General features: G+C 43.3%; 1 protein-coding gene across 9 annotated transcripts in view; it reads left to right on the forward strand.

Annotated features, from left to right (window-relative positions):
• HDAC4 (histone deacetylase 4) overlaps positions 1-27,007 on the forward strand; it is a 264,132-nt gene that overhangs the window by 225,553 nt on the left and 11,572 nt on the right. For all 9 annotated transcript variants that reach the window (XM_076341997.1, XM_076342001.1, XM_076342000.1 and 6 more), the window contains 8 exons: positions 1,064-1,110; positions 9,312-9,419; positions 9,968-10,023; positions 12,316-12,403; positions 13,716-13,835; positions 16,067-16,164; positions 24,763-24,881; positions 26,582-26,715. In XM_076341997.1, coding sequence (XP_076198112.1) covers positions 1,064-1,110; positions 9,312-9,419; positions 9,968-10,023; positions 12,316-12,403; positions 13,716-13,835; positions 16,067-16,164; positions 24,763-24,881; positions 26,582-26,715 — 770 coding nt within the window. The remainder of the gene's footprint in view (positions 1-1,063; positions 1,111-9,311; positions 9,420-9,967; positions 10,024-12,315; positions 12,404-13,715; positions 13,836-16,066; positions 16,165-24,762; positions 24,882-26,581; positions 26,716-27,007) is intronic.

Genomic DNA, 27,007 nt, shown 5'->3' on the forward strand with positions numbered 1-27,007 from the left:
GATGCATTAACTCCGCTTTCAGTCACAGGGGTAACGTATGTGTCTGCGATGTGTTTGACACCAGCATGGTCCCCAGTAATGTCTGTCTGCCGTCATGGCTAATTCATGCTCTACAAAGCTGGTAGTTAGCATTTAAGGGAATTTATTCTTTCAGTATAGACATGACCAGAACAAGAACCTAGTTTGGTGGGAGAAAAAAAACTCAACTGAGTTTATTTCACCATTAGCTTTCATTAACTTTAAACAGGTCTCAAGCAAATGAATCTCAGGCAATGTACTCCAGATCTTTTACAGTGCCTGCATGCACAGATTTCCTTCTCCCTGTTTGCCTGCGGTGTGCAGACACATGTACGAGTCATGCACGTAGGATGGTGATGGATATGAGACAGCATGTTCTTTTTTCAGTATAAGGTTTATAAACCTGCGGAATTTTGAATGGAGTATAATTTGCTCATATGCAAGCCCAGAAAGTGATGTTACAATTCTTACAGATGCAAAATTAGCCCTACAGATGGTTTTCTCCATTTTTCTCCAATTCTTAATGTTGGGTTTGCTCTTTCAGTCAAAACACATGTTCTCTTTGCTCACCACTGGTTTATTTTTTGTCTTTGTCTTTTATGAAGCTCATGCACTCCGAAGTCTTCTAGTAACGGTGCAGATGACTGATAATTAGGGTGTTTTTATGATTTCCTATCCTCCTTCAGTTGAAAGGGGTTAAAAAGTTCATCTGAGAAGACATGCTGAGCAGTTGTTGGTAACGTCTCAATCATCTATAGTCAGCATGACTAGTTGAAATGTAGGACAGCACACAAACCTTGCATAAAAATAAGTGATTTATAGAAGGCTTTTATATTGGAAAGGCTTGAACAAGCCCAAGTGTGTATATTGTGTATGTATGTGTTGTAATGTAACAGGGTTGGTTGGCTGTGTGTTTTCTGACAATTGCAAGAAAACCCCAGTCTGTTACTATGTTCAGAAAGTTTGCAGCATTGCCATTAAATTGGACCAAAATCTGGTGAACTTTGACTTTTTGACTTACCGAGTACGGTTTTTTTCCCTACAGGTTCTCTAACGTCGATGTTTGTCAGGCTTCCTTGCGGTGGTGTCGGGGTGAGTACTCTCTTTAATGTGTAAATAATGTCCTGTTTGTTCTCCCAGTCCCATTGGTAACAAAAATTGTTGCTTTGCATTCCATCAAGTGGGTAATTGCAACCAGATGTTGTTACCCATAAACAGGGTCTGCCTGGGGTGCGGGGTTGCAGTGACAGCCTCACGTGCCTTTCTTCAAAAGCAGCGTGAAGATTTTTAAACTATTTTGGAGTGCCAAAGTGTGTGTGACATTCATAGGCATGTTTCGTCTCTGGCTTTTAGGAGGAGAAACCTCATTTCCCAGGCAGTGATGTTTAAAGGCTTAGAGGTTACTACATTTGAAAGCAACCCTTGAATCCAAAAGTGCTTTCTATGTAGAAAGCAAGATGTGCTTTTCATGCTGCTCGTACTGCGTAGGTGTTTCATCTTCAGTATTTGTACTTCAGAGCTGCCTGCCTCCTAGTGCAGGTGGAAAAGATATTAATAAAATAGTGATATTGGAGGACAATATTTGGGAAGTTCCTGTAAATAGTAAGTTGCTGTATTTGTGTCTGGGCTACGTTACTGTCCTCGAATGAAGTGTGTCACAGTTTACGCAGCACAAGGGAATTGCCGTCTTCAGGATTTGGCATCTTTCATTTCTCGAGCTCTGGGACAGTCACGCGTGAATTCTGAAGGAGGTGACCAAAATACCCCTCCATCCGTCACGGAAAAGCTGAACATTAGTTTTCATCTGTCAAGATTCCATATAATAAAAAGACTTTTTTGTTGTTGTTTCTTCCCATAAGGCTGAAAAAAAACCCCAAATACTATTCAAATACCTTGTGTTGAAGGTTTGCATTATTGTTTTCCTCTGAAGCCTGAAAACTTGAAAGTTTTCCTTTCAAGTCAGACTTTCTGCTCTAAAGTTTCTGTGGAGGGTGACAGGACAGAAAATCTCAGAGAACAGGAAGGGAAAAGAATGAGAAGAGACAATAAAAGGCATTGTGTTTGAAAATTCACAGTGGTAGTTCTTATGCATAATTGTAGCTCGTGAGGTTGAATTTAGAGGTCTGGATTCTGTTATGGAAATGAAACAAAATTGTTTTCTTCCTGAGTCTTTGCAAAATCGTTGCTTTGAAAATTATCCCGTCAAAAAAAAAAAAAAAAAAGAATAATCGACATTTATTCATACCGCCACCACTGAGCACTCATAGAGATATTTTATTTTGTATTGTAAATATGCTGCAGTCTCCTAATTCATGGCAAATTTTTGGCTAGAGTTTAAAAGGTTTGGATTTACTCTGCCCTCCAGTCAGGCATGCCATTCAAAGCAAAAATTATCATTTGCAAATGAAGACTGAATGGTAACAAGTAGAGACAGTGCCTGAGCCTAGCATAGTCCCAGAAGTCTTGCATTAAATCCTAAATCAAGGCAGGAAATGCCACAGTGCTGGTATTATTGATACGCTGGTAATAAAGATAGCGTTTGCAGTTAACTTGCTGGTCAGTTGTCTCCACAGACCCTTAAATATTAAATAAAACATTTGCTGACTTTTGTACAGTGTTTTAGCAATCCCAACAGATACTTTCATGTTTTCTAGGAAAAGCTTTTTAAAACCAGTAATTCACTAGTAATCAACTACATGATAGGTTTTTCATAAAAATGGCTTTCTGTGGTTTTGTTTGGTTTTCCTTCCCTAGTTACCTTGGGATACAGTGCCCACTACTTGTGTTACTTTTCCTGCTGATGCAGGAAAACAGAGTCTTCACTGCTTTTGGGATGCATTTCTAATTAGTATGTACACCCCAGCCATATGTTTGTAGGGAAAATGAGGCCACGGTACAGAATGATTGGCTATAGCATATGAAGTCCTTTGCACTTGTACGTGCTGTGGATGGGTTTAAGCACAGACCATCTCCTTTGGGGCAGGAGAGACGTACGGTGATCTCATGAGGTCCTTTCAACCCTGCTTTCTACTGTCTTTCAAAGTGTGAGATTTGTCAAGAAAGCTGGCTTAGCAGCATGGTATGTTTATTGAAGAAATAGAGGGAAAACTGTAGTCTTTGTTAGCGTGCCAGTTCTGTGATACAAGTTGCTCTTGATTTGATTTGCTATGGGAAACTGTTGGAAGAAGCCCTATAGTGGAATCTTAGCTGGGGCCACAGAGCACACCTTTCAGTAGCAGATGAAAACCAAATTATTTTCTGCACCAAAGAAGATGACAAGACATTTTTGAGGTGCGTGTAATATTTTTTTTTTCTGAGGAAATCGGGGAAAAAAAGATTTTTTAAAAAAATCAGAGCCTAGGGTAAAACATCAGTTATGAAGAATTTTCGTGCAAGAGTGGTGTAATGTAAATTTGAGAAGTTTCGGCACGTAAAGACTGCTGGGAGATTGAGTGCTTGTTATGGTATAATGAAATTATTTCAAATTGTTCTAGCAAGAGAGCTTAAGGGGTGTTTTTCTGCTGTTGCTTGGCAGGCCGTTTTCAGGCTGCAAGGTGGCCATATAGCTTTTTTGAGTGACAGAGTTTTAGTTAAACTCTCCCTTGTGCAAGATTGCCAGGTTGGCACAACATTACTCATCGCTGAGCAGTAATCAGTCTCTGTTTTATCTTTTTCTTACAAGTTGAGAAGGTTGTGGAGGGGCAGCCCTGGTGCTGTAAGAAGTTTGTGCGGGCTCCAGTCACTTCATACTGGTGAATATTTTCCTGATGATGAAGGAACATCAGGTACATGTGATGATCAGAGCACCTGTAGGATATCATCTTGACTACCAATGGTTTGTAGCCCAGGTTTGAAGGAGAAGGGATTTATTTCAACAGAGGTTTTGTTTTCTCTGACTTTGTCACTTTAATGGTAAGTGCAGTCTAGGGGATGCTTCATGGGTCTTTGCATTCAGCTCACCACGATGCTAGGCAGCTTTCCAGTTGGCTGACTGCTTCGTAAGGAGGGTTTTTCCTGGAGAGCTTGATAGTGGTCTGCCAAATGCTTTCCAGGGGCAAACATGATGCCATAAAGAAAAAAGGAAAGAAGTTTTTATTAGTAGAATAAGGTGGGACCAGTCCTCTCTTGGCTTTATCAGTGGTTAGAAGACAGGAAATAGTGGTCGGAATTACAATCCCCAAGAAATCTGTGTATTCACTGAAATGTTGCAATGCAGGGGATGGGTCATAAGCAAGTGTCCTTTGCTGATGGTATTAAATTTATTTGGGGTCATCAAAGTGAAAGCTGCCTGCAAAGACATACGGATGGTGTCATGATAATGAGAAACTAAATAGTAAAGTAGCACATGAAATTCAGTGTTGGATGCAAAATAATGCCTGTGGGCAGGAGGGTGACTGATCTGCAGCATGTAAAAGCTGAATGATTGCTGTTCCTTATAATTCAGGAGCTGTGGGTGTCAGATGAAATTATGGGCTGGAAAGCTTGAAACCAAGTTCTTTTTCTGCAAACAATTAAACACAGTTCTCTTCCATAGGGGATGTTATGTAGATTAAAATAATAGATGGATCTGAAAGGCGATGTAGAGCAGTTTATGGGGGAGAAGCCCATGAAGAGCTGTTAAGCACCAGGATGAAGTCTGAAGCTTGAGCGACCATAAGCTCTTCTTATGGTCAGCAAGTGAGACAAAGTTAAAGAGTGAAGGAGCAGGAAAAAGTTTAGAGCAAATCACTTCATTGCATAAAACTAAGTCACAGTGTCTCAAAATCAATGAGAAAAGGGTAAATTTGTTCCCCGGTGCTTGGAAACTCTTGTCGAATTCCCCCCCCACCTTGGTTTGTTTTATTTGGGGAAGCCTTCACATCACTGTAGCTGACACTAACAAACCTCCTCCCATCTGCAGACGTCTGATTGTAGCGGGAAAGGAAGAAAGCACAGAAGCACTTATATCAACAGATGTGAGCTCTGATTTAAACAACAGTAATTTATTCCTGCTGATCTTTAGCAGCATCTGCAAGTGCAGTATGAGGTATTTTTACTTAGGACGTTACCTTCACTTCTCTGCAGCACATGCTTTTCTTAATGTATGACTTACATGCACCAGGGCATTACCTAATCCAGGATAATTAGAAGAAGATTTTGGAGAAAGGACTTTGAGCTTTGAAAATCTGCAAAATAGCTCCAGCATACTTACATCCAAATTCTTCAAAACACACAAAGACTTGATCTTACGATAGCTAATAACTTTGTTTTCTTTTGTGTGTAGTATTTTCTTTTCTGTGCACATTTTAAAATATCTAAAGATCTAAGGCTTTAAAAAATGTTCTTAATGTTTTTGATCTCTTCCAGAATGTTATTTTATTTTTGGTTGTAAGGTCTTGATTAGAGTGTATAAAAATCTTTACCTGTGCAAGCAAAGTACATTATCACAGAGCAGAGACAACGAAAAGGACTTCTGTGGAATGTAAATGAGAAGAGACTAATTAGCAAGTCTTAGAAGAACAAAATGTGAGCACAGTTATTTAATCAGTACTTTAGAGCAGTAGGAGATGCAGTTAGGTAAAGACAACTTGCTGGCAGCACAGACGGTGTGGGCCGCTGTCGCGTAAGCGTGATGATGAGCAGTGATGAGGGATGAGCAAAACTCCTTCATTCCCCTTCGCTTTGCAGAGGCTGGAGCTGCTGTGCAACTTGTCTCTACCTGTCCCTATGCTTAATTTCTTATCTGCATAGCTCTTCAGCTAAAGAAAAGATTAGAATAATGAAGCCTTTTATAAGACCCTCCTCATTTCATTTTTAAATAGCTGCACGTTAGTATACAGCATAGTATATAGTGCGTGTAGGAACCTCATCATGTATATTAATAAAGACTTCAAGTTATAAGGAAGAAAAACTCTTTCAGGTTTCACCCTGAAACATCTTAGACATTCCTCGTAGAAGAGAGCCTGCGTCAAACTGTTGACCCCTCCTTTTCTGCATTCCCTCATCACTTTCTAATAATGGTACATGCTGCGAAGATTAAGAGCCTGCAGCAGGTCCCAGGCGCTGAAGTCCCTCTCCCCACCTCTAAAGGAGCCCTCTCCTACAGGGTCACCTAGCAGAAATGGCAGCTTCTTTATTGGAATGAGCAAGGCATTAATATTATTCTCAAGAAGACGAGTGTGCTGACCAGGACAACCGCTCCTCATCCAACAGCGGCAGATGTGGAAGACTCAGTATCTCTGATGCAGTTGTATCCTCCAGCTCAGGAGAAAAAAGAGAAATATACACTGTTGAATCAACAAAAGGCAAGAAATATGCTTCCTCTCTCCGTAAAGTCCTTCCAGATGGTACGGCTTGATGTGCTGTCCCAGCAACAACTCCTGTGATGGCAGCTACATCAAAGAGCTCATAGGCAGGGAAAGCCAAATAGCGTCTCCCCTGTAATGAACTTCAGAATTCAGGAATGATGGAGGGGTCAACAGCAGCCCGTGCACCAAAGAGCAGCAGTTTCAGAGCTGGAGAGCAGTCCAGCTCAGGGCCACATTAATAACATTTTCCACCATGGCAGAGTCTACGCCCCCCTGCTGCAGACCACTGATGGCTTCAGTGGGATTGTTCAAACACTTACAGTCACACAGATGATGAAGTGCTGCCTTGGAGTAGGGCCCAGTGGTCTCCAGACATCCGTTCCAGGGAAGGTGGCTGGGTGTTAAATCCTTATCTTGGAGATGTTTGCACGCGGGATGGGGCAGTGGAGAGCTTGCGGGTGGCAGCAGACATCTCTGGATCCAGTCCTCCTCCTGCTGGGCAGCTGAGTGTGGGAGCACGGCAGTCTTTGAAATTGGCTTCTAAATCACAGGTGGAGTATTTTTTTCTAAGTACTTAATCTCTTTCTGCAGAAATAATAACTCTTTAAAACCACTCTGTCTTGCCCTCCTCGTTCTTCTTGAAATGCTGCCAACATGAGCCCAGTTTCAGCAGGCATCAAAAGGCCTGAACGTGGCAGTGCTTGGCTCAGGCACTGGTGACTTCTGCATGCTTTATGCGGAAGGCTGGCACAAATAGATGTCTGAGGAGATCCGAGGGTCTGTTGGTCCCTTAAGGTAAAGCCATGCTAAGGACATGTGAATTTTGGTTTATTGTATTTCCATTCCTCTGGTGCTTCATGGTGAATGAAGATGGCCCTCTGCAATTCTGCATCCATGGAAGGGGCCTGGTACTTGCTGTGGCTGGGCAGAGAGGGAAGCTCTTAGCTACTGGTGTCCTGCAGCATTTTCTTTCAAGACCAAGAAAGATGGGTTAGGTGTGCTCAAAGATGGGTTAGATATGCTCAGCCCAGACTGCACGGTGCAGCTGTATCTCACTTGAGCAGTGAGACCAAGGGCACTGAGGTGGTCAGCTCTTAGCAAAAGTCAAGTAGATGTTCTCTGTTGTATAAACCATAAGTGTCTCCCACTCACAGATACTGGGGGGAGAGGATCTGAGGATGAAGACTGCTGGATCCCCTGAGGGAATGTAGTAGCAGCATCCTGATTGCAAAGCAGGTTAACTATCCCATAACATTTTTACAGGACTGCTGATGAGGAGCCTAAAGACGGACCCTCACAGAGCACTAACGTGCTGGTCAGTAGGGAGGAGAAGCAGCTTGGTCGTCTTCCCGCCTTACTGGGGGCTTTTGGGGGGACGTGATCAGATCAGTCCCATCTCCTGCATATGTGCAGTACTGATCCAGGACTCCTGGAGATGTCGTGCATAACTCAGACCCCATCATACTTCTGTTCTCATGTTACTGCCCAAATTTATGGGGGCCCGGGGGAGCCCTCGTACCACAAGTAGTCACTGTAGGGCTTTTCCACCGATGCAGTGGCTTTTCCCAGAGTGTGAGACAGTGCACGTATTGGCATCATTACTGCACAGAGATGGCTTTTTGGTATTCTCCGAATGCTTTCTTGGTTTTCTATGACTTCAAAACTGTCCTCCAGACAGATGCTGCCAGAAGCCATCCCTGATAACAGGCCTGGGACGATTTCCACTGGCTTTACCACAGCCGTGAAAGAGGTGGATCAGTCTCGTGTGGGGTGACTTCCATCTCCCTGCAGCTCAGTGAGCAGACTGGATGCCAGACAAAACAAATAATCTCTTTCTTTCCTTCTCCTTTGCTGTTGTTTCCATAAATACACTCAACACGGAGTAATATGTGAAAAATAGCTGGTGATCCTTCACATGGAGAAATGTTACAATTATCCTATGAAGTTCCCGGGCAGCCGAGCTGTCCTGACATGGGACAGTCCCAGCAGTCTGGCTTTTGCAAGGGCTGTGACCGGCAAGAAGCAAACAAGCTTGGCTTTCATCACTGCGTGCAAGACGGCCAGCGGTGCAGCGGAGGAGATCCAGAGCTTTGGCCTAGAAGCAGCCCCCCTGGGAGCCATCCTTCCCCCTCTGCTCTCTGAAGAGTTGTGGCTGAATGGCAGTAAAAAAAAGAACAGGCATTTCATCGCATGTCCGCAAACTAATCTCGTCTTTGTACGGTTTTGGGGATGAATGTGGTAAAAGCCAATGCTTCTCGCTTTTAGTTTAAATTAGGACGTGATCTCATATAATAACAACATGGGGATGTCTGCAGAAGGCCTTGCCTTGCCTTTGGCCTATTTGCACATTTTCAGGGGGAAAATAATAGAGGATGCTGGTCCTGTCAGTTATCTAGTGTTGGAAGTAAATGTCTCCAGTCAGCAGCTAGGTGTTGAAGGTCTCTTGTTAGCTTTGATGAGACAGGGTTGATCTTATGGTTCCCCAGGGAAGTTTCTGTCAGCATAATCTTACCCTGGCAGTCCTGGGCAGGCGTCTTTTAAACGTCCATTATTAAACGTTCTTCTTTATTGTGGTTTATTTTATTTTATAGAATCACTGAGTGATTTTGTAAACCCTTTTATTTCATCTGGGATCAGTTTCCTCCAGCAATTAAAGAGAAATACTGATACCGTGGTGTTGGTAGGAATATTGGTAGGAGACACCTGCATATTTACAGTGGTTGAGATGCTGAATTTGCTCCTCTGTTACGGCACTGATCCTTTAACATTGCAGAGCTGTTGCAAATGGTCATCTCTCGAGTGTTGTTTGGTTGGATGGACACTCGGTAGTGGTGATGTTACAGTCATCGGTGGGGTCCCAGCCCTAGTACTGCCAAAATCAGTTCTGCAATTAAATGCATTTAAAATTAATGCATTTAATACATAATACTTCTTTGTAAAACATGGGTCTCTGTTTCCTGGCTGTCCTCGTTGCTCCTAAATGTGGTTCCTGTGTGTCTCTGATAGGTCGACAGTGACACAATTTGGAATGAAGTTCACTCGTCCGGTGCTGCTCGTCTGGCCGTGGGCTGTGTCATTGAGCTCGTTTTCAAAGTAGCCACGGGAGAACTGAAGGTTTGTATGAAAATACACTTGGCTTTGATATAAGCTCTGTACAGGACTCAGCTCAGGGCTCTGTTATGCAGGAGGTCCAGTTAGCTTCATTTTAATGGCACCATCTGGCTTTAGTCATAAAAATCTTTGAGGATATCAGCAAGTGAACAACAGACTCCTGGTGAATGTTCTTACGCACCGATTAAAAGGAAGAAAGAAACCAGAGCAGCAAATGAAATCACTGTTCCAGTGTTATCTGAGGGTCTTGCTGTTGCCTTCAGCTGGGCCAGCCCATTTGCTGTTTCAGTGACCTCATGCAGAATATTTTTTTTTCTCTGAATGGAAGGAAATGCTGTAGCAACCAGTTTCCATAAAATTCATGTGGACTTCCCCCCCCCAAATGAGGGAGAGCATCATCTACTGCAATGGTCTTGTGAGAAAACCGTCGAGAACAACTACATGGTTCCAAAGCAGAATTAATGCTTCTGGCTGCAACCTCTGCATCCGTCTTTGTGCAATAAACCTTCCTTTATGTCTTACTTCCTCATTTTCTTATTTTTTGTGTGTAGAATGGATTTGCTGTTGTTCGGCCTCCAGGTCACCATGCAGAAGAGAGCACACCCATGTAAGTATGCGTATGTGCTTTATCAACTTGCTTCAGTGTTCATCTGTTGTGTGACCAGCAGCTGGAAATTAGAAAGGTAGTTTGTTAGCTTAATATTGCAGAATTTCTTGCTTATTGATATGCAAGAGAGTATTGTATTCAAAGCTCCCAGTAATTCTCTGGAAGAGGGCAAGATCCTGCTTACTGGTTTCGGGTGGGTATTTTGTAGTAAGAATCAGCATTACAGTCATGCTTTGATAAAGCACTGATGCTTTTATTTGCTTTACTCTTGTGAATTGTTTTAAGTTAAATGTTGATGGCTCGTCCAATGTGAGGAAAGCAAGGGTACGCAACTTATAGTGGTAATAGCAGACATAACTGTGTCCTGGGGTCACAATACTGAATTAGGAGAGTGTCAGAGTGAGAAGGCTTCACAAAGCAAAAATTGAAGTTGGGCATCTTACATGTGTTTAATATAGCAGTGGTTTTGCCATCGGGCTGTTTTCAAATCAGGGTCCTGTGCACAAATCTTGTTGGTTTTGTGTATCTGGCTTAACGTGTGCTGAAGTGTCATGTCTTGGGTGCTTCGGCACTCTTTGGTGGGAGATAGAATCATAGAATCACAGAATTGTTGAGGTTGGCAAAGACCTTTAAGATCATCAAGTCCAACCGTTAACCTAGCACTGCCAAGTCCACCACTAAACCATGTCCCTAAACACCACGTCTACACGTCTTTTAAATACCTCCAGGGATGGTGACTCCACCACTTCCCTGGGCAGCCTGTTCCAAGGCTTGACAGCCCTTTCGGTGAAGAAATTTTTCCTAATATCCAATCTAAACCTCCCCTGGCGCAACTTGAGGCTGTTTCCTCTTGTCCTCTAGCTTGTTACTTGGGAGAAGAGACCGACACCCACCTCGCTACAACCTCCTTTCAGGTAGTTGTGGAGAGCCATAAGGTCTCCCCTCAGCCTCCTTTTCTGCAGGCTAAACAACCTCAGTTCCCTTAGCCACCCCTCGTAGGACTTGTTCTCTAGGCCTTTCACTAGCTTCGTTGCCCTTCTCTGGACACGCTCCAGCACCTCAATGTCTGTCTTGTAGTGAGGGGCCCAAAACTGAACACAGTATTCGAGGTGCGGCCTCACCAGTGCCGAGTACAGGGGCACGATCCCTTCCCTAGTCCTGCTGGCCATGCTATTTCTGATACAGGCCAGGATGCCATTGGCCTTCTTGGCCGCCTGGGCACACTGCCGGCTCATGTTCAGCCGGCTGTCGACCGCCACCCCCAGGTCCTTTTCCACCAGGCAGCTTTCCAGCCACTCTTCCCCAAGCCTGTAGCGTTGCATGGGGTTGTTGTGACCCAAGTGCAGGACCCGGCACTTGGCCTTGTTGAACCTCATACAGTTGGCCTGGGCCCATCGATCCAGCCTGTCCAGGTCCCTCTGCAGAGCCTTCCTACCCTCGAGCAGATCAACACTCCCGCCCACCTTGGTGTCGTCTGCAAACTTACTGAGGGTGCACTCGATCCCCTCATCCAGATCATCAATAAAGATATTAAACAGAACTGTTCCCAATACTGAGCCCTGGGGAATACCACTTATGACCGGCCGCCAACTGGATTTAACTCCATTCACCAAAACTCTTTGGGCCCAGCCGTCCAGCCAGTTTTTAACCCAGCAAAGAGTACGCCTGTCCAAGCCATGAGCAGCCAGTTTCTCCAGGAAAATGCTGTGGGAAACGGTGTCAAAGGCTTTACTAAAGTCCAGATAAACAACATCCACAGCCTTTCCCTCATCCACTAGGCGGGTCACCTTGTCATAGAAGGAGATCAGGTTAGTCAATGAGGTTAGTCAATAGCAGATGAGTGCTTGCTGTTGAGTTCCCCTTGACCCAGCATTTTGAGGCCTCTCTGAGCATGTTCGGTCCTTCCCAGCCGATGCACCGGCCCGTAGTGCTCTGGCCCTGGGTCCTTCCCCTTCCTTTCCTCCTCGCCGTGTCCTCTCCTCGTCCGCTCCTGTCCCCTTCCCTCGCATGCAGCACTGGAGGTCCCGTGGGCAGCTGGCACTGAGCAGCATCTCATTGCAGCAGGTTTGGGCAAGTGTGAAATGTTCCCTGTTTCCAGAGAGATCGCGATACACCTGCTTCTGCGTGGCAGAATTGAGCATGTGTGCATCTTCCAGGGAGGAAGGAAGAGTGAAAGCAGAAGAAATTTCTTCCTACTGCGTTATATCCAGATGATACATGCATTGGGACCAAGTAAACCTATAATTAACACCTCTCCTTCTCCTCTTTTCTCCCCCCTCTCATCACCTCCAGGGGTTTCTGCTATTTTAACTCTGTGGCAATCGCAGCCAAGCTGCTCCAGCAAAGACTGAACGTTAGCAAAATCCTTATAGTGGACTGGGTGAGTAAATGCTGGTTCTTACCCTTCAGGAGAGCAGTTGGAAATTTTTATGGTTTTTTTTTTCTTTCTTGCAAGGGCAACCCTGGCTTTGTAAATCAGTGAAAAAAATGTTGCCTGTGGTCTGCAAGCCAAAATTTGTTTTTTAAAGTTTTTGGGTTTTTTTTAATTAAAGTGTTTTTAATAAAAGAAATATTTCTTAAAGGGTCCATAGTTTTCATAATAAAATTGTAATTAAGAAGTAGTTGCTTTCTAAAACAAGCCCATAACACAGTCTCAAGGATGGGTAACCGCAAACCGTGTTGAATTTTGGGGGTTTTTTTTCCTGAAGGTTTTTGACCTTAAGTGTTACAATCCATCCCAGCTTTCTTTTCAAGAGGTAAGGACCGGTTACTGAGAGGGACGGGCTGTCTGGCACGACTTGACGGTCAGTCTGGATGGTCTCAGTGTCCTGCCTCTGGGCCAGCGCAGCCTCCGTGCAAGTGGGCAGGCAGTCAAAAGCGATCTCTAAATTGGAACAAGACAGTGAAATACTCTGCAGACAGTGCAGTGGATTTGAGAAAGAGCTTGTTCAGGATTTTACTGTGGCGATGCACAGATTTAAAAATGTGCCTGATTGATTTTTATAGATTTAAAAATGTATTTATGTGGCTGTGAAGGCATTTGAGTTGCTGGGTATTGGCCAAGAGTTTTGATCAGATTGCCACAAATCTCCCATGGGCTAGACCCACAAGTTAAAACGGGTGTATTTGTCTTTTTGATCTACTGGATGGACATCCTTTTCCTCACTTCCCACCAACTGTTTTTCATGTCAGAAAGGGGCATTTTGAATACCCGTCCTGCGTTTCTGCACCAAGTAGCAATGCAATAGGGGATCCGGGTAATGTGTTTGTGTCATTTAACCTTGTTGGGTCCAACACAACTTTGCTGGGCACTTGTATCAGTGGTCACCCCACAGACTGATTAAAGATGCAAATTCGGGGTAACTAATATAGTCTCTCCATCCCCCAAGACTGGGTATGAATCCAGTTCTCTCCATCCAAGTAAATTGATCCTATCCTCAGTTTTGATACACGCTTGAGATTGTCTTTACCCCCATTTATCCCGTGTGTTAAACAAGGAGTGTAACCTGAAGCCAGCTGTGCAAAGCAGGTTACTCTCATTTGTGATAAACTGCTTCAGCTAGATCAGAGAAGTGCAGAAAAAGCAGCACAACAGCAAAGAAAACGCCTCCAAATCCCAAATTGATGGCTTTAGTCTGTGTTTTTACTAAGGTACTAACCTCCCTCTCATAATGCAATCTCTGTCCCCGAAGGATGTTCACCACGGGAACGGTACTCAGCAAGCTTTCTACAATGATCCTAATGTTCTTTATATTTCACTACATCGCTATGATGATGGGAACTTCTTTCCAGGCAGTGGTGCTCCCGACGAGGTAAGAGCATGGATCAGCGTAGCATCTGTCCATGTCTGATAGGACCTGCTTGGGGCTGTGATTCAGGTGCCCCCAACATCTCGGGGAGCCTCTGCCAGGCAAGGCTTGGAGAGAAGCTCCTGCCGCAGCTCCCATGCTCATGCTTGTTAGTGCCCCTTTGGGAACGTGCCACCTGGGTTTGTGCGCTTGGTGCCTTCTCATCCAAGTCCTAACAGCCATGGGCATTGTGTCCTGCCCCACGAGCTGGCAGGAAAGCATGCGTCTTGGCTAATGAGCAAAAAATGAATCAATGCAATTAGGCTTTCCAGCCCTTATGGGAGAACCTGTTCCAGAGGAGCCCTTTGCCAGCTGTCCCAGCACTCTCTGTACTTTTCAAGATTTCCCCCGTACAGGCATAAGTTGTTTCTTAGGTGCAGGAGGAACAGGTGGTCCATGGCTGTGCCACCGGCGCTTGGGTTTCGTGGCACAGCCTTGGAGTCCATCCATCCCCCCATTCTCCTGGCGCTGTCAAGGCATCGCTCACCACCACTGCTGTGTTCACATTGCATGGTCCCAGCGGTGGGATTTGAGCATCAGTTACTGATGCTGCTGGATCAAATCTACTGGTTCCTGGTGGTGGCCTCAGAGCCTCCTGCAGAAGGGCCAGGCCAACGGCGGTGGGAGCCCTTTCTCCCTAAACTCTGGATGGATGCTCCTACATCCATTGCATCCTTCCTTTCCCTCTAGGTTGGCAGGAAGTACTGTCTTTCCAGGGTGATTTATCAAAGGGAAGTTATATTAAATACTTAGCTTTGTGTACTCTGAGGCACTCCAGATTACATGTGAAATCTCCTAGAGTTCTTACCCTGTCAATTTTACATTTTCCTGTTCATGAAACATCAATGTTGCCATTTCAGTTTCTAAAGAAACTTAAATGTAACGTGATACTGCTTCATTGCTCTGTTTGTGCGCTACTGTTGTAGTGAATAAACTGTAGCCCTTTGCATCAGGCTTAATTTCTGTTTCAGGATATGCAAAGGTCTCAGACCTACTTTTTTGCTGACCTTTTAATAATCTAGTTATCTGGTTTACAAAATATCAAGTATTCTAAGGAAACACTAGACTATACCATCCACTAGGCTTACCATCCACTTACTATAAATGGTATTTACCATTTATAGTAATTTTTAGATGTGTCATTCCAGACCGAATAAAACAAAGAATACAAAATAAATTCAATTAAAGCCACAGATGGAAAAATAACCCACTGTGGATGGATGAACCCGCTGTGTTTTTCTACCAGCAGTATTTGCACCAATACAAGGAAGAATGTGCAATAAAAGCCCCGCAGCTTTATCTAGCCTGAATTATCTGGCTGTGTATTGTATAACGCATTCAAATTTTTCTTTTCATATGCAGAGACCTAAAAAAAAACCACAAAAAACAAACTCTCTGTGTAAGAGCTCAGAGCCCTGTGCGGAGCTGCCAGCGACCGGTGGCAGCAGATACTGCCCGGCGCCCTTGCTGTCCCCAGGGACCAGCAGCCCGTGCTCACGGCCGCCGCGCTCAGGCAGCTACGAGGTCCCTGCTTGACGAAGGGACTGAATGCAGACTTTTGGGTTTTGATATGGATGGGGAAGGCACGGCCTTGCTTCTTGGCAAGCAAATTACTGGAAACCCCTGGTTTATTTTTCCATTTTCCCCTTTCTCAGGTATTTGCAGTCAGTGCAGATGGAGTCGTTTGCAGTACATGCAAGGATGGGGATGTACTTACCACCCACGTGTCCCTCAAGCAGCGAAAATCTCTTCTCTGTGAATCATATTTTTCCCCAGCAGAGGGGGAGCTCGCTCTGATTAAAACTGTGGGTTTTTTCCCCCCAGTTGCAACTGTAATGAAATATAAAATATGCTTCTGAATAAAGCTGAAAATTAATTAAGGAAAGGTATTGCATGTAACACACTCTCCTGCAAAAGAGGAGGAGGATCCAGTTGATGACGAGGTGTTTTTTGGGTGAGCAGCAGTCAAATACCACTGGTCCACAGCTCCCATAAAGATCAGAGCATGGAGGAGATTTATTTTCACTCTTGTTTTGGGGACCAGATCGCTTTAGAGGGAAAAATTAATCTCACTAGCACCAAGCTATTGAATCAAAATCCATATTCAACTAGAAGAATATTAAGATGGCAGAGATGTGTTGCCAGAGTTCGCTGTTTCTGTATGTGTAATTAAGAGTACCATCTTCCTTTTTCAGGTTGGCACAGGAGCAGGAGTTGGTTTCAATGTTAACATGGCCTTTACTGGTGGCCTTGATCCACCGATGGGAGACACAGAATACTTAACTGCTTTCAGGTAATACTGAAGTTTTCCTCTTACAAACATATTTTTCACCTAAACTGGGTTTGATTTTCCTCATGCAGTCCTCCTTAATCTTGAGTTTCTCTCTTGCTAAGTTTAGAAATACAAGATTTACATCTAGTTGCAGTTACTTTTTCAGTACCATAATAAAAATACAGCTGAATTAAGTAAATAGGGTGTTTCTGGCCATAAGAACTGTGCCTGTGATACTAGGGGATTGACAATACTCGCTGCTCAGCACTGATTGATACATGAATGTAAAATGTCAACTGATATGAATAAGCTCTTCTGTTTTTGGCTAAAAGTCTTTTACCTCTTTGGGGTGAGTATTTCTATGGGTAAACCCACCTGGATGGGGAGGGGAACCCAGAAAAACTTTTTAACAAGTCATCATGAGTTGAAATTTGGGAGTGCAGCTGTCCCAAGGCTTGAGACATCATTACTGCGCTGCAGGCGATGGTACCCAACTTCTGGGTGAGTTGGCCATGCAGTCCCTCCCCTGCCAGAGCTCTGCTCACGACTCACACCACAGCTCACTCCCAAGTGTACCTAGCACAGAGACATGGGCTTGTTTTGATAAGCTTTAGATTTTATTATTACCCACCCAAGATATCGAATATGCCTGTTCCAACCAACTGGAAATTGAAACGACTGAACTGTTGGGTTTGTGTTTTTCTTACTGGGTTCTGGTTTCTCCTCAGAAGCAGTATGTTGTGTGTTATGAATAAAAATACAACCATCTTTTAAATAAGTGTTACTCATCACTCACTGTCAGAGTGTGAATGAAGGTAAGCAAAGCTGTGGAGTTGAATTAATGTGTTGCTGGGATATCCTCTTTGATTAGCAGTAATAGTAAAGCCAGATATAAACCACTGTGCTGGGTTGTACAAGCACATTCAAGCGTGCTCCACAAAACTGGCATCATTTGAGTCTCCAAATGGAGCAGGGGATGAAGCCACTTGTTGACTCACTTCTTCATGTCCTGCTGGTCTTACTGTCCTGCTCACAGAAGCATGTGATACCTGAGGATCACAGGAAGGTATCTGCAGGGAATCGTTTGATCTGATCCTTACTTTCCTCCTCATATCAGCAACATCGGAAGAGGTGCGTGAAGCAAAACACACGTTAGCTGATCTACGGTCATGCGCACACAGGTTGTGGTCTCTCTGAGCGGTGTCGCTACAGGAGCACTGCAACAGTACGGGTTGAACATCATCTTGCTGCTCTGAGCAGCTAATGGGCAAAATACCCCAATAGGGCGATTGTACGTCATTGGCGTTTGGGGGACTTGCTGCAAGCCTGGAGTGATGCATTTGCCTCCCAGAGCTGCAGAGAATGGGAAAAGTATGGAAGCAGCAGAATAACAAGATGAAACGAAGGTGGATCTCTGGGTAGAGGAGAACTTGTAAGTAATGCAATAGTGAATAGAGGCCAGTGGGAGACCACACTTTCCTTTCTGATACTCTTTCCAGGAGAATGAATATAATTCTCTGACCTGCCGGATATATAGGCTTTATTTTTCTTAGAGACTGTCTTGTTCCACCCCCTGCCTCCCCCATGCTGTGGGGGGGATGCCTCTCCAACTGGCATCTTTTTTAACAATTATGGGTTGAAGTGGTTTTCTGTCCTCAAACCAGATTTAGTGCACTTCTGGCAACCACCCCGCATAAATTCAGGGAGACACACACTTGCCAAAACATGGGATGTGAATTTCTGGCAACAGGCACATGGAATATCACCTTCATGGAATAGCATTAAATCTGGGAGTGTTATTTTCTGTTCTTCCCTGAGCGCATATTTGTATTCCATTATACTGAGCAAAAAGAGCTTTTACTCTTCAGCCTGCCATTAAAAAGCCTTCAAAGAATGTATGCAATTTAAAATAACATCTAGTCAAATAACTGTCATTTGTCTCGATGTTTTATTCCTGTTACAGGAAAGCAGCACTTTTGTCCAAAGTGGAAGTCTGTTTATCCCAGCAGTCAACAAGACTGATCTCTTCATTATAAAGAGAAACCGGTAGCTCACGATGGAGTGACATGCTTGCTATTAAATATTAATTGAGTTTCAAGGCTCCTGGAAAATTGCTCAGTCTGCACAGTAAGACCTTTGCCAGCATTCCTTAATAGGCATTGGTGTCTTTTTGCCCAGAGACTGCACCTATTTGGGGAAGATATTTTGGAGCTAGTCACAGTCCTTATTTTGCCAGGGTTTTGGGAAGTTGTGACTCATCCTTCTAGGTAGCACCTCCCGTAGTCTGCCCCATGTGCACACCTTCAGTCAATAAGTTAAATTGGAACCTTTTTTTTAATCTTATGCCAAGTTTGGTCATGATAATACATTATCAAGTGACCTTTTTAAATCTTAACCAGCTTCTTTGAAAAACAGTTTTTTTCCCCCCCTGAATCTTTCTATTGATTTTAATGTAAAATAATGCTTTGAAGTTTGCAATTTATAGTCCCCCGAGAGTTAGAAAGTGAAGGGAATGGGTCATATATCCTTTTTTTTTTTCTTCTTTTCTTGCGCTAGCCCCTTGAGACAATGCATGCCTTCAAGGCAGCACCTTGTTATTCCACCCCATTGAATGCCACGTTGCATTTGCCGGGGATCAAACCTAAGATGAAGAAAAGATAAGAAAATTGGCCATAATGAACTCCAGAAGCAGCAGGCATTTTCACCATGAACTTGGAAACTCACAGTGGAGAACTGAGCTTTAATTCAAACCAGTCCAAATGCCAAACTGTGAGCCTTTGAAGTCTGTAGAGGAATCAGTGGAAATCCTTTGAGCTAGGCAAAGATACTGATATACTTTTTCTTCTTTTTTCTTTTTTTTTTATTTTAAAGCCTTAACTCTTCGCATGCTTGTCTGCTTTTAGGGAAGAAAGCCCTCTTTCTATGTAAAACAAGAAGAAGAAAAATAAGCAACATGCTTTGCTTTTTTTTTTTTTGTTCTGTTTCAAGATGAGCTGGTGTATGGGTTTGATAAAAGCATGTGCTCTAATGAAATAATAACTGAGATAATTGTCCTCATAAATTAGTCTACTGATGAGTGAATAAATAAATCCTGATGAAACCTATCATCCCTGCACTGAAAACCTGTTTCAGTGTTGTTTTACTCTTTCTGAAGAAAAGACGGTAACTTGCATCAATGATTTCTCTACTGAACATTTCTTCTACGAATACTGGCTTCCCCCTGCTTGCACTGCAGTGTTGGGTTGGACAGGATAGCCTGACCTCTTCATGTTTATTAATACCACTGAGCCGTTTCAAAAGTGAGAACAAGAGTTAAAAATGCAAAGCAGAGAGCAGCCTTGCTGTGCACTTTGTCGCTTATTGTCTTCATAACCGAGGGCTGAAATCACCAGCTGCCCTGTCTCGAGGTTGGGGTGATATCATGATTGCTGTATTTGGGGGGGGGGAGGGGGGGAGCAGGGTGGAGTCACCCCAGTCACTAATAAGATGTGCAGAAGGGATTTGGGGAGTTTGCTGTGAGCTTGGCGCTCCTCCACCCCATCGTAGCGGCGGCTCTGCCTGCGCGAGACAGCGTGACATTATAATTTAGCTGACCGTTTGCTGGGCAAAGGTCCCATGGCTGAACTCACTGCCAAAGTATGTGGGCAATACAGATTTCACAGATTAGGCAGAAATGTATTAAACTCTAATGTGAAAAATGCAGGGCATATAATTTTAAAAGTCCTTAACTCATCAAATTGTTATTGGTATTCATCGCTGTTATTCCGTAGTTATAGAAACAAACAGTTGTAAAATTCGGGTTGTTTTTTTTTTTTTATCATCAGAGTCCGTTGTTTCCTAACTTGTTATACAAGCAGAAGTCATGTTTGCTTCTATAAATCCTCATAATGTTTTCAAAAGCAGAGTGTGTGAACCTGGCTAAGAGACCTGCAGAAAAAATGCGAAGACTGCGGCTAGTTCCTTATTATATGAGAACAGCAGTTACTTAGTGAAATTAAAGTGTATTATCCAGAGGAGTTTTCCTCTGAATTTACTGTAAGAAAGTTTTCCTGATTACTCTAGCAGTTGTGTTGTCTCATACAATTTTTTTCCCCTACCCTGAGGTCTCCTCCACAATTATAATTCCATATACAGCTTGATTCCGTGTTAGTTTTATTTTTATTTAAAACACCTAAACCAGAAGCAAAAGCCAGGACTGTATTTGAAAGGTCCCTCCTCCTGCCTTTCTCAGAAAGCGTTAAATGAGTTCAGGAGCCAATGTGGGGGGGGATTTTGTTTTTTCCTTCGATCCATAAACCATTTCGGGAGTGAGTAAGAGGGAGGGGGGGAAGATGATGTTTTGCCTGGAACGATTCTTTCTGTATTTTAGATTTCATGCTCTCCCGACGCTGATTTAGTCCCCAAACTCCTAATCCCTTTTGACATAGTAAATGACCGTGGAGATGGCTGCTTGGAGAAACAAAGACTGGAGTCTTCAGGAGGCTGATTAGCCTTAGGAGCAGTGGATAATGTTTTTATGTATATATATAAAGTTTATACATATATATATATGGCCAAGAGTGGGAAAAGGATGCTCTGAAAAAAGTGCTCAGCCTTCTAAGTTTCACCAATTCGCTTGCTGCAATTGAGCATTTAAAAAAAAAAGTCCTCTGTAGGATTGTTTAGTTTGCCTGTCACTTATTAGGCGTTTAAATGGTGAATTGGCTAGTAACAGACTAAAAATTATTCAGTCTTCTGGAAAATAGATTGTATTTTTAATATATAAAATTGTATTTTTTTTTCCCCAAAATGATTGCAGAACATGATCATTAGTTTTTACTGTTTGCAGTCATCAATATTGACTAATGCATAGCTGTTCAGCTTAGTTGTAATCAGAGTCAAATGAAAGCATTTACTTTATTTTAAAGCAAGCAAAACAACCCTCTAAAATTTAGCAAATTTAAAGATAACCCTTGTATTTTAAAAAATTTTACATGGCTTGAATGAATATTCAGTCTTACGAACCCTTTCATTCCTCAGTGAATAACTCTACAGCCACCTTAGCCATTAGTTAAAAGACCCAGTTCCAGAAAAACTGCTCACCTTGATAGTAATTTAAATTTCTGGCTTTTTTATAGTATCATCACCAGGGCAAAGCCATAAGTTTGTCCGCAGTTTAATTGTTGCTTTCTCTTGGGGGCTTAGCTTTACTGTGATGGATCTGAGCGAAGAGGCTGTTTTCATCTGTGCACAAGAAAAATTAAAAACCAAAAGACTGGGTTAGTTGTGCCTGAAACGCTGCCCACAGATGAAATCTCAGAAATACATTGTTTGAAAGTGGTTCATTTGTGTGCGTCTTAAACTTTCATGTGAGCCTTTTTTTTTTTTTTTTTTTTTCTTTCCCTTACAATTAAAAAGGGAAAAAGGAAGGAAGGAGTGCTGAGAGGCAGGAGAGCTTTGGCCCTCCTGGGTCAAGTTTTACGGCCAAAGATATAGCTGCTTATGTACATGGCGAGCATCAAATAGAGCTGGGACTGTGGCTTTGGAGCACTGGTGGAATTAGGAGAAAGTCAGAAGAAAGAGCAGCCCAGGAAAGTTTGGGTAGGAGTCATGGGCGAAGGAAAGGGTTCAAGTTTGGATTTGAGAGTGCTCTTGAGTTTGGATGGGTTTGTGATGGTCAAGGTACTGAAAGCATCATTAGCTTATTTATTCTGATACCCTGTTATCTTGCACTTCTCCTCTGGCTGACCCTGAACACACACGGCTCCTGGGCAGCCTGTTGGGGACGGGCATGCAGCACCCATCCCATGGGCACAGACTGGTTGTCCTCCTGGCTCCTTTTGGATGGGGGAGTCAGGGGACCTGTGACACGTGTTTCTTAAAACTCTGAGACCTGATAAAAATTTACTGTGCATACAGAGCACCACTAATTGCTCAAAAATGAAGATACTTGCAGGGGTAACCAGTTGCGGCCATGTGGAAAACTCTGGACATCCTCAAAACAGCTTCTAACTATCGTCAAATACCAATTGATTTACTTATAAACAGCAACCACTGCTTTTTCTCTGCTAAAATTTATACAGACAGGGTTCACAGTTAATTCTCAGTGCTGCCTGTGTGTTGGCTGTGCCACTAGAGGGTATCTTCGAACCGCTGTCACTGTGCAGGGACCTTAGCTGAGCATCACCAGCACCATCGCATTGCTTGCCGGCTGTCCCTGTTCCTTGGGTGCATTTGTGCTTGGGCATCAGCCAGATGAGCTGTCCCACGGCCAACAAAACATTACCAATTTGGGGTTCCATGGGTTGCTTGGTGCTGACAGACCATGCACACAGCTTGGGGGTGCAGGTTTGGGCTTGCTTTGCTTGCTTAGGGTGATCCCGCACGTCAGTTGAGGTACTGGCAGCTCCCATGGTATAACTTGGGGGGGGGGGAGATTATTTTAGCAGTTTTTCAGTTAGAAAATAAAGAGCTCAGCAGTACTTCAAAGCTCAGGGAAAAAAAAAACCCTCTGTCATGCACTTGCTTCGAAACCGCTGCTGTAGTCCTTTGTGAAGGAGATGATTTCTACTTAAAACGTCTGTGAGTTTCACCAAACAGATTTTTGTCGACTATAAAGTCATCAGCAAAAACTGTGCCACTTTGTCTTCCTCATGTAATAATCTCCCTGAGGACAAAATGTATATGGCAATCATGTTGTTTGAGGAAAAAGTTGAAATTCCTCTTTCGGATTTTGTAAGGAATTAAAATAAGATCCTTTTTGCATAGGTTTCCGTGTCTGTGTGCAGAGACTGGCAGGCGGGAAGATTGCAGGAGGCTGTTAGGTTACTGTGGCAATTAGTTGGCAAAAAATTAAAGCTAGGAGGGGGTTTTTTTGGGCTGCATGGTGTCTGAGTGCCTTGACCAGACCTGCGATGTGCCCGGTGTCCCTGCCTGCCTGCTCAGTGGTGGCAACGGAAACTACTTGATGGGTTTGACCAACACTGAAAGTATCTTATTACGTGGTACATGTAATTAACATCCATTAAAAATAAACTGCAGAGGGCAAAATGGCATGAGCTCAGATCGGTGTTGGGGCTAATACAAGTTGCTGACACTAGAAGGTGTCTTGTGGCTGTTTAACAGAGATGTTAGCAAGAGATGTGAATTTTTGTGGGTGTCTTGATAGCACCTGAGCAATCTCAGCACTAAACAGACCTTTCTGGGCTCTTTCTGGTTTTTGGAGCATCACATAACAGCTATACTCAATAAAAGTGAAGTTCTCATGTATGCAAACATATTTACAGGTTCACGCTTTGGCATATGAATAACTTCAATTCATGCTTTAGAAAGTTAACCTTGCCAGTAGCTGTTCCTAGGATGGGGAAACAGGGAAATACTGTCATGTTCAGTACCAGCAAGGGACGGCACTGGTCAGATTGCCCTAGGGATACATCCAAGATTCAGTGGGTACGTTTATTATGGAAAAAAGAACATAATTTGGAAAATATTACTCTATATAAAGGGCAGTCCTCTGTGCACATCCTTGCTTTTCTACCATTAACTGCAGTTATCGGTGCTCGATCAAAAAATTGAAAACAATTTTCAAGCCCATGAACATGGGTACCACGGCGTGAACTGAAGACACAAGAAGGTGTTCATCCAAGAGTGCTTGCAATGGGCTTTCTCAATCAGAAGAGATTGTGGGTGTCTGCATCGTGTTTATTAAGAAGCTCCTTTGCTTTGATTTTTTTCCTTGCTGTAATTTCAGTTCTGCTTGTTTGTGCTGGAGCTGTTAGACGAAGAAGCAACTACTTGCTCTTTGCTCAACTTTCCAGTTTTGCTTAATTGGCATGTTGATGTGGGAAATGGGGTGTTTGCAACCTTGTGTAGGTTTTGAACAGAAATTGAGTAGATTGAAGAGAGAAACCAGAGGGAAAAGGCCTTTTGCTGAGAAATCACAGACAGAGACTTCTTGTTTCATTTAAATACCAGCCTTAACAGACAATAGTTTATGGATGCTAAGCAATTCAGTCCATTTTTTTAGTGAACAAAATGTCAGAGGATCGGGAGCCGGAGTTTGGAGAGGTGTATTTGGGTGGGATATTAGCATATTAAAACTTTTTGCCCCGTGTGACATCCCCAGCCTTTCAGGATGGTAAATGGGAAGTGCAGCAAGGAAAAAATAAACAGCTTTGCAGATTCTGCGAAGGCTAAAGGAGATACTTAGAGGGAGAACATGGAAACAAGTGCCACAAACCGAGGTTGCTGTTGGACGGGTTTTCCAGGTGGATTTGCAGCCTGTGCCAGATGCCCTGTTATTTCCTCCTTATCCCCTCAGTGCCCTGTATGTAAAGCAAGATATGATCACAAATGGGAGAAACAACGTATAGCAACTTACTTCCCTGGTCAAGACTTGAGGCTGTTGATGAAGGAATTAATAGACCTCACTGAAAAAACTAACGTGAGATGTACTGTGTGGTGGTGCAAGGTGATCTGCCAGCCAGGCTCACACCTTGTAAGAAAATAGAAGATGGGCTTTGCTACTGTGGAATAATAGTACAAGGTTTTATAACGGGTTTGTTCAAGATGGTTTAAATGTTCCTGCGTTTGTTCAAGAGCCAAAATAACATGTCTGCCATTGTTAATTTTTTGTTGCAGAACGGTAGTAATGCCCATTGCCAATGAATTTGCCCCAGATGTTGTGCTGGTGTCATCTGGTTTCGATGCAGTGGAAGGTCATCCCACACCTCTTGGAGGATACAATCTATCAGCAAAATGTAAGTTGTGGATTTACAAGAGCAAAGATCCAAAACTGGTGTAAATTGCTGCTGTCCTAGGGACTGAAGTACAGGTTTTACCTTTTGGGGTCTATCTTCAGATCTTTCATTTCAATGGCAAACTTTTCAGCCTTTTTCTTTGCATTTTCATGTGTTTTGTCATTGCACTGTATATATTCTGGTCTGGCCAAAGCCTTCATTTTCTTAAAGATTGCATATTTCAATTTCGAGTGCAAATAAATTATGTAAGGAAGTTATCAATTTGTTTGTAGTCATATCTGGAAGACAGCTGCTGAATTACAGAGTTATGCTTGTTTTAATGTAAAGTTGTAGAAAGAGGCAATGCCATATGTAAACAGTGTACCCTGCTCTGAATGCTATAAGTAGTTCATTTCTTCTTCCAGCATATCTAATGAAAAATTCAAGCTGAGTATTTTTGGTCTCCACCTTTGAAGCAATTATACAGGCCCACAAGAAAGTCTCTTTTGCTTTGGTTCCATGATGTTTTGCATTGCACAGGAGATGCGCTGAAGGTTTTTCCCCCCCCCCTCCCCTCCTTGGTTACGCTGGGTTTATCTGGCACTGTTTCATTCAAGTCAATCGAGAAGACAGTTTTTCTTGCAAAAGGATTTTATTATTATTTTTTAAGAGTTTGCTTCAGCCAGGAAACTTATTCTCTACAGTGAACTTCAGAACCTTGTAAGGTAGCTGAACCTATAAACTTTATATAAAAATAAAATGAAATAGATTTACAAGAGACAAGTTAAGAGATCCAGAAACACTTTGTAATGAGAAGGTCTTGTTTACCTTCTTGATGAATTTCCCATGCTCTGCTACTCTTGCAAAACAGTTATCGGCTCAGCCGTGAATCTTTTTATCTGGCTGTTAATTTGCCAATTTGCAAAGGTGCTCGCAGGGGTCACTGCAAAACAAAAAGCAGGGAGCGTGGATGGAGGGTAGAAATGCCCTGGATTTTCTTTTGTTTGGATTTTTAATTTTTTTTGGAGGGGGAAGGTTGCTTTGAGGACACGTTTTTTAAATCCTTGCAGCTTGGTTCTGTTTTGTTTAAAGGGTAGAAATGTATTGTGTGTCATATGATCAAAGTCCTGGGTGCCCCAGGAATTTTTACAGCGTATTATATATGGGAAGAAACGTCTGTTAAGAACTAGATGTCAAATATCTCTGGGGCACTGCAATGCTGCTATCGCAACTGAAAGCACCAGCAGCAATTTTTACCGATTTCCCCGTCCCTGCCTCCCACCCCCGTGCCTCCCCCGTGACTGCTCTGACTTTGCATCTTCCGAAGCAGGGCAAAAAGCCACCTCCTTCCACCCTCTTTCCTTCCTTCCAAAGGAGATATTTGCTGCTATATATAATTCAGGGTGCTGAGGGGTGGTAGGGAGGATGGTGGTGGCTCTCACCTGGGATAAACTCCAGCAAAGCACTTGTGGGGGAGATACGAATCCATCCTGCAGCGCACACGGCTGAGCGGGTCCAGCAGGGAACCGTGGCTGGAATTCTGCAGTGAGCATATTAAAATCCAACCTGGCTTATATTATGCGTTGAGTCCTTTCAGATCCCTTGTGGTTTTTTAATATGATGTAATTCCTTTCTATAATTCTTTGATCCTTTGCCAGGAGCCTGATTCCAGCCGCAACCTTTGCCCTTCTCCTGCATTTCCTCTTTTTCCCTCGTTACAGGCTTCGGGTACCTGACGAAGCAGCTGATGGGCCTGGCCGGGGGTCGCGTCGTCCTGGCCCTCGAAGGAGGCCACGACCTGACCGCCATTTGTGATGCCTCAGAAGCGTGTGTTTCTGCTTTGCTGGGAAATGAGGTACAGAGACAGGCGAAACCAGGGGCTGCAACCTCCACCCCCTCATCTTGTGGAGTTGTCCAGTCACGGGGCTGAATTTGGGCTTCTCATCCTCCAAAATGCCGGTCAATCTGGCAAATTTTTGTTGTTGTTTTGGGTCCTTTTGACACACGTTGATTTAAAGAGTGCATGCTTTATTTGTTTAAAAACTACCTGTGTTTGGCAATCTGTATTATAAGGATTGAAATAGCTAGGAATTGAATTTGGGTTTATTCTTTATCCAAATAGTTTGCTTTGTGCTCTTTGGAAAACA

The sequence above is a fragment of the Aptenodytes patagonicus genome, chromosome 6 (assembly GCF_965638725.1).
Source record: "Aptenodytes patagonicus chromosome 6, bAptPat1.pri.cur, whole genome shotgun sequence".
NCBI lineage: Eukaryota > Metazoa > Chordata > Aves > Sphenisciformes > Spheniscidae > Aptenodytes > Aptenodytes patagonicus.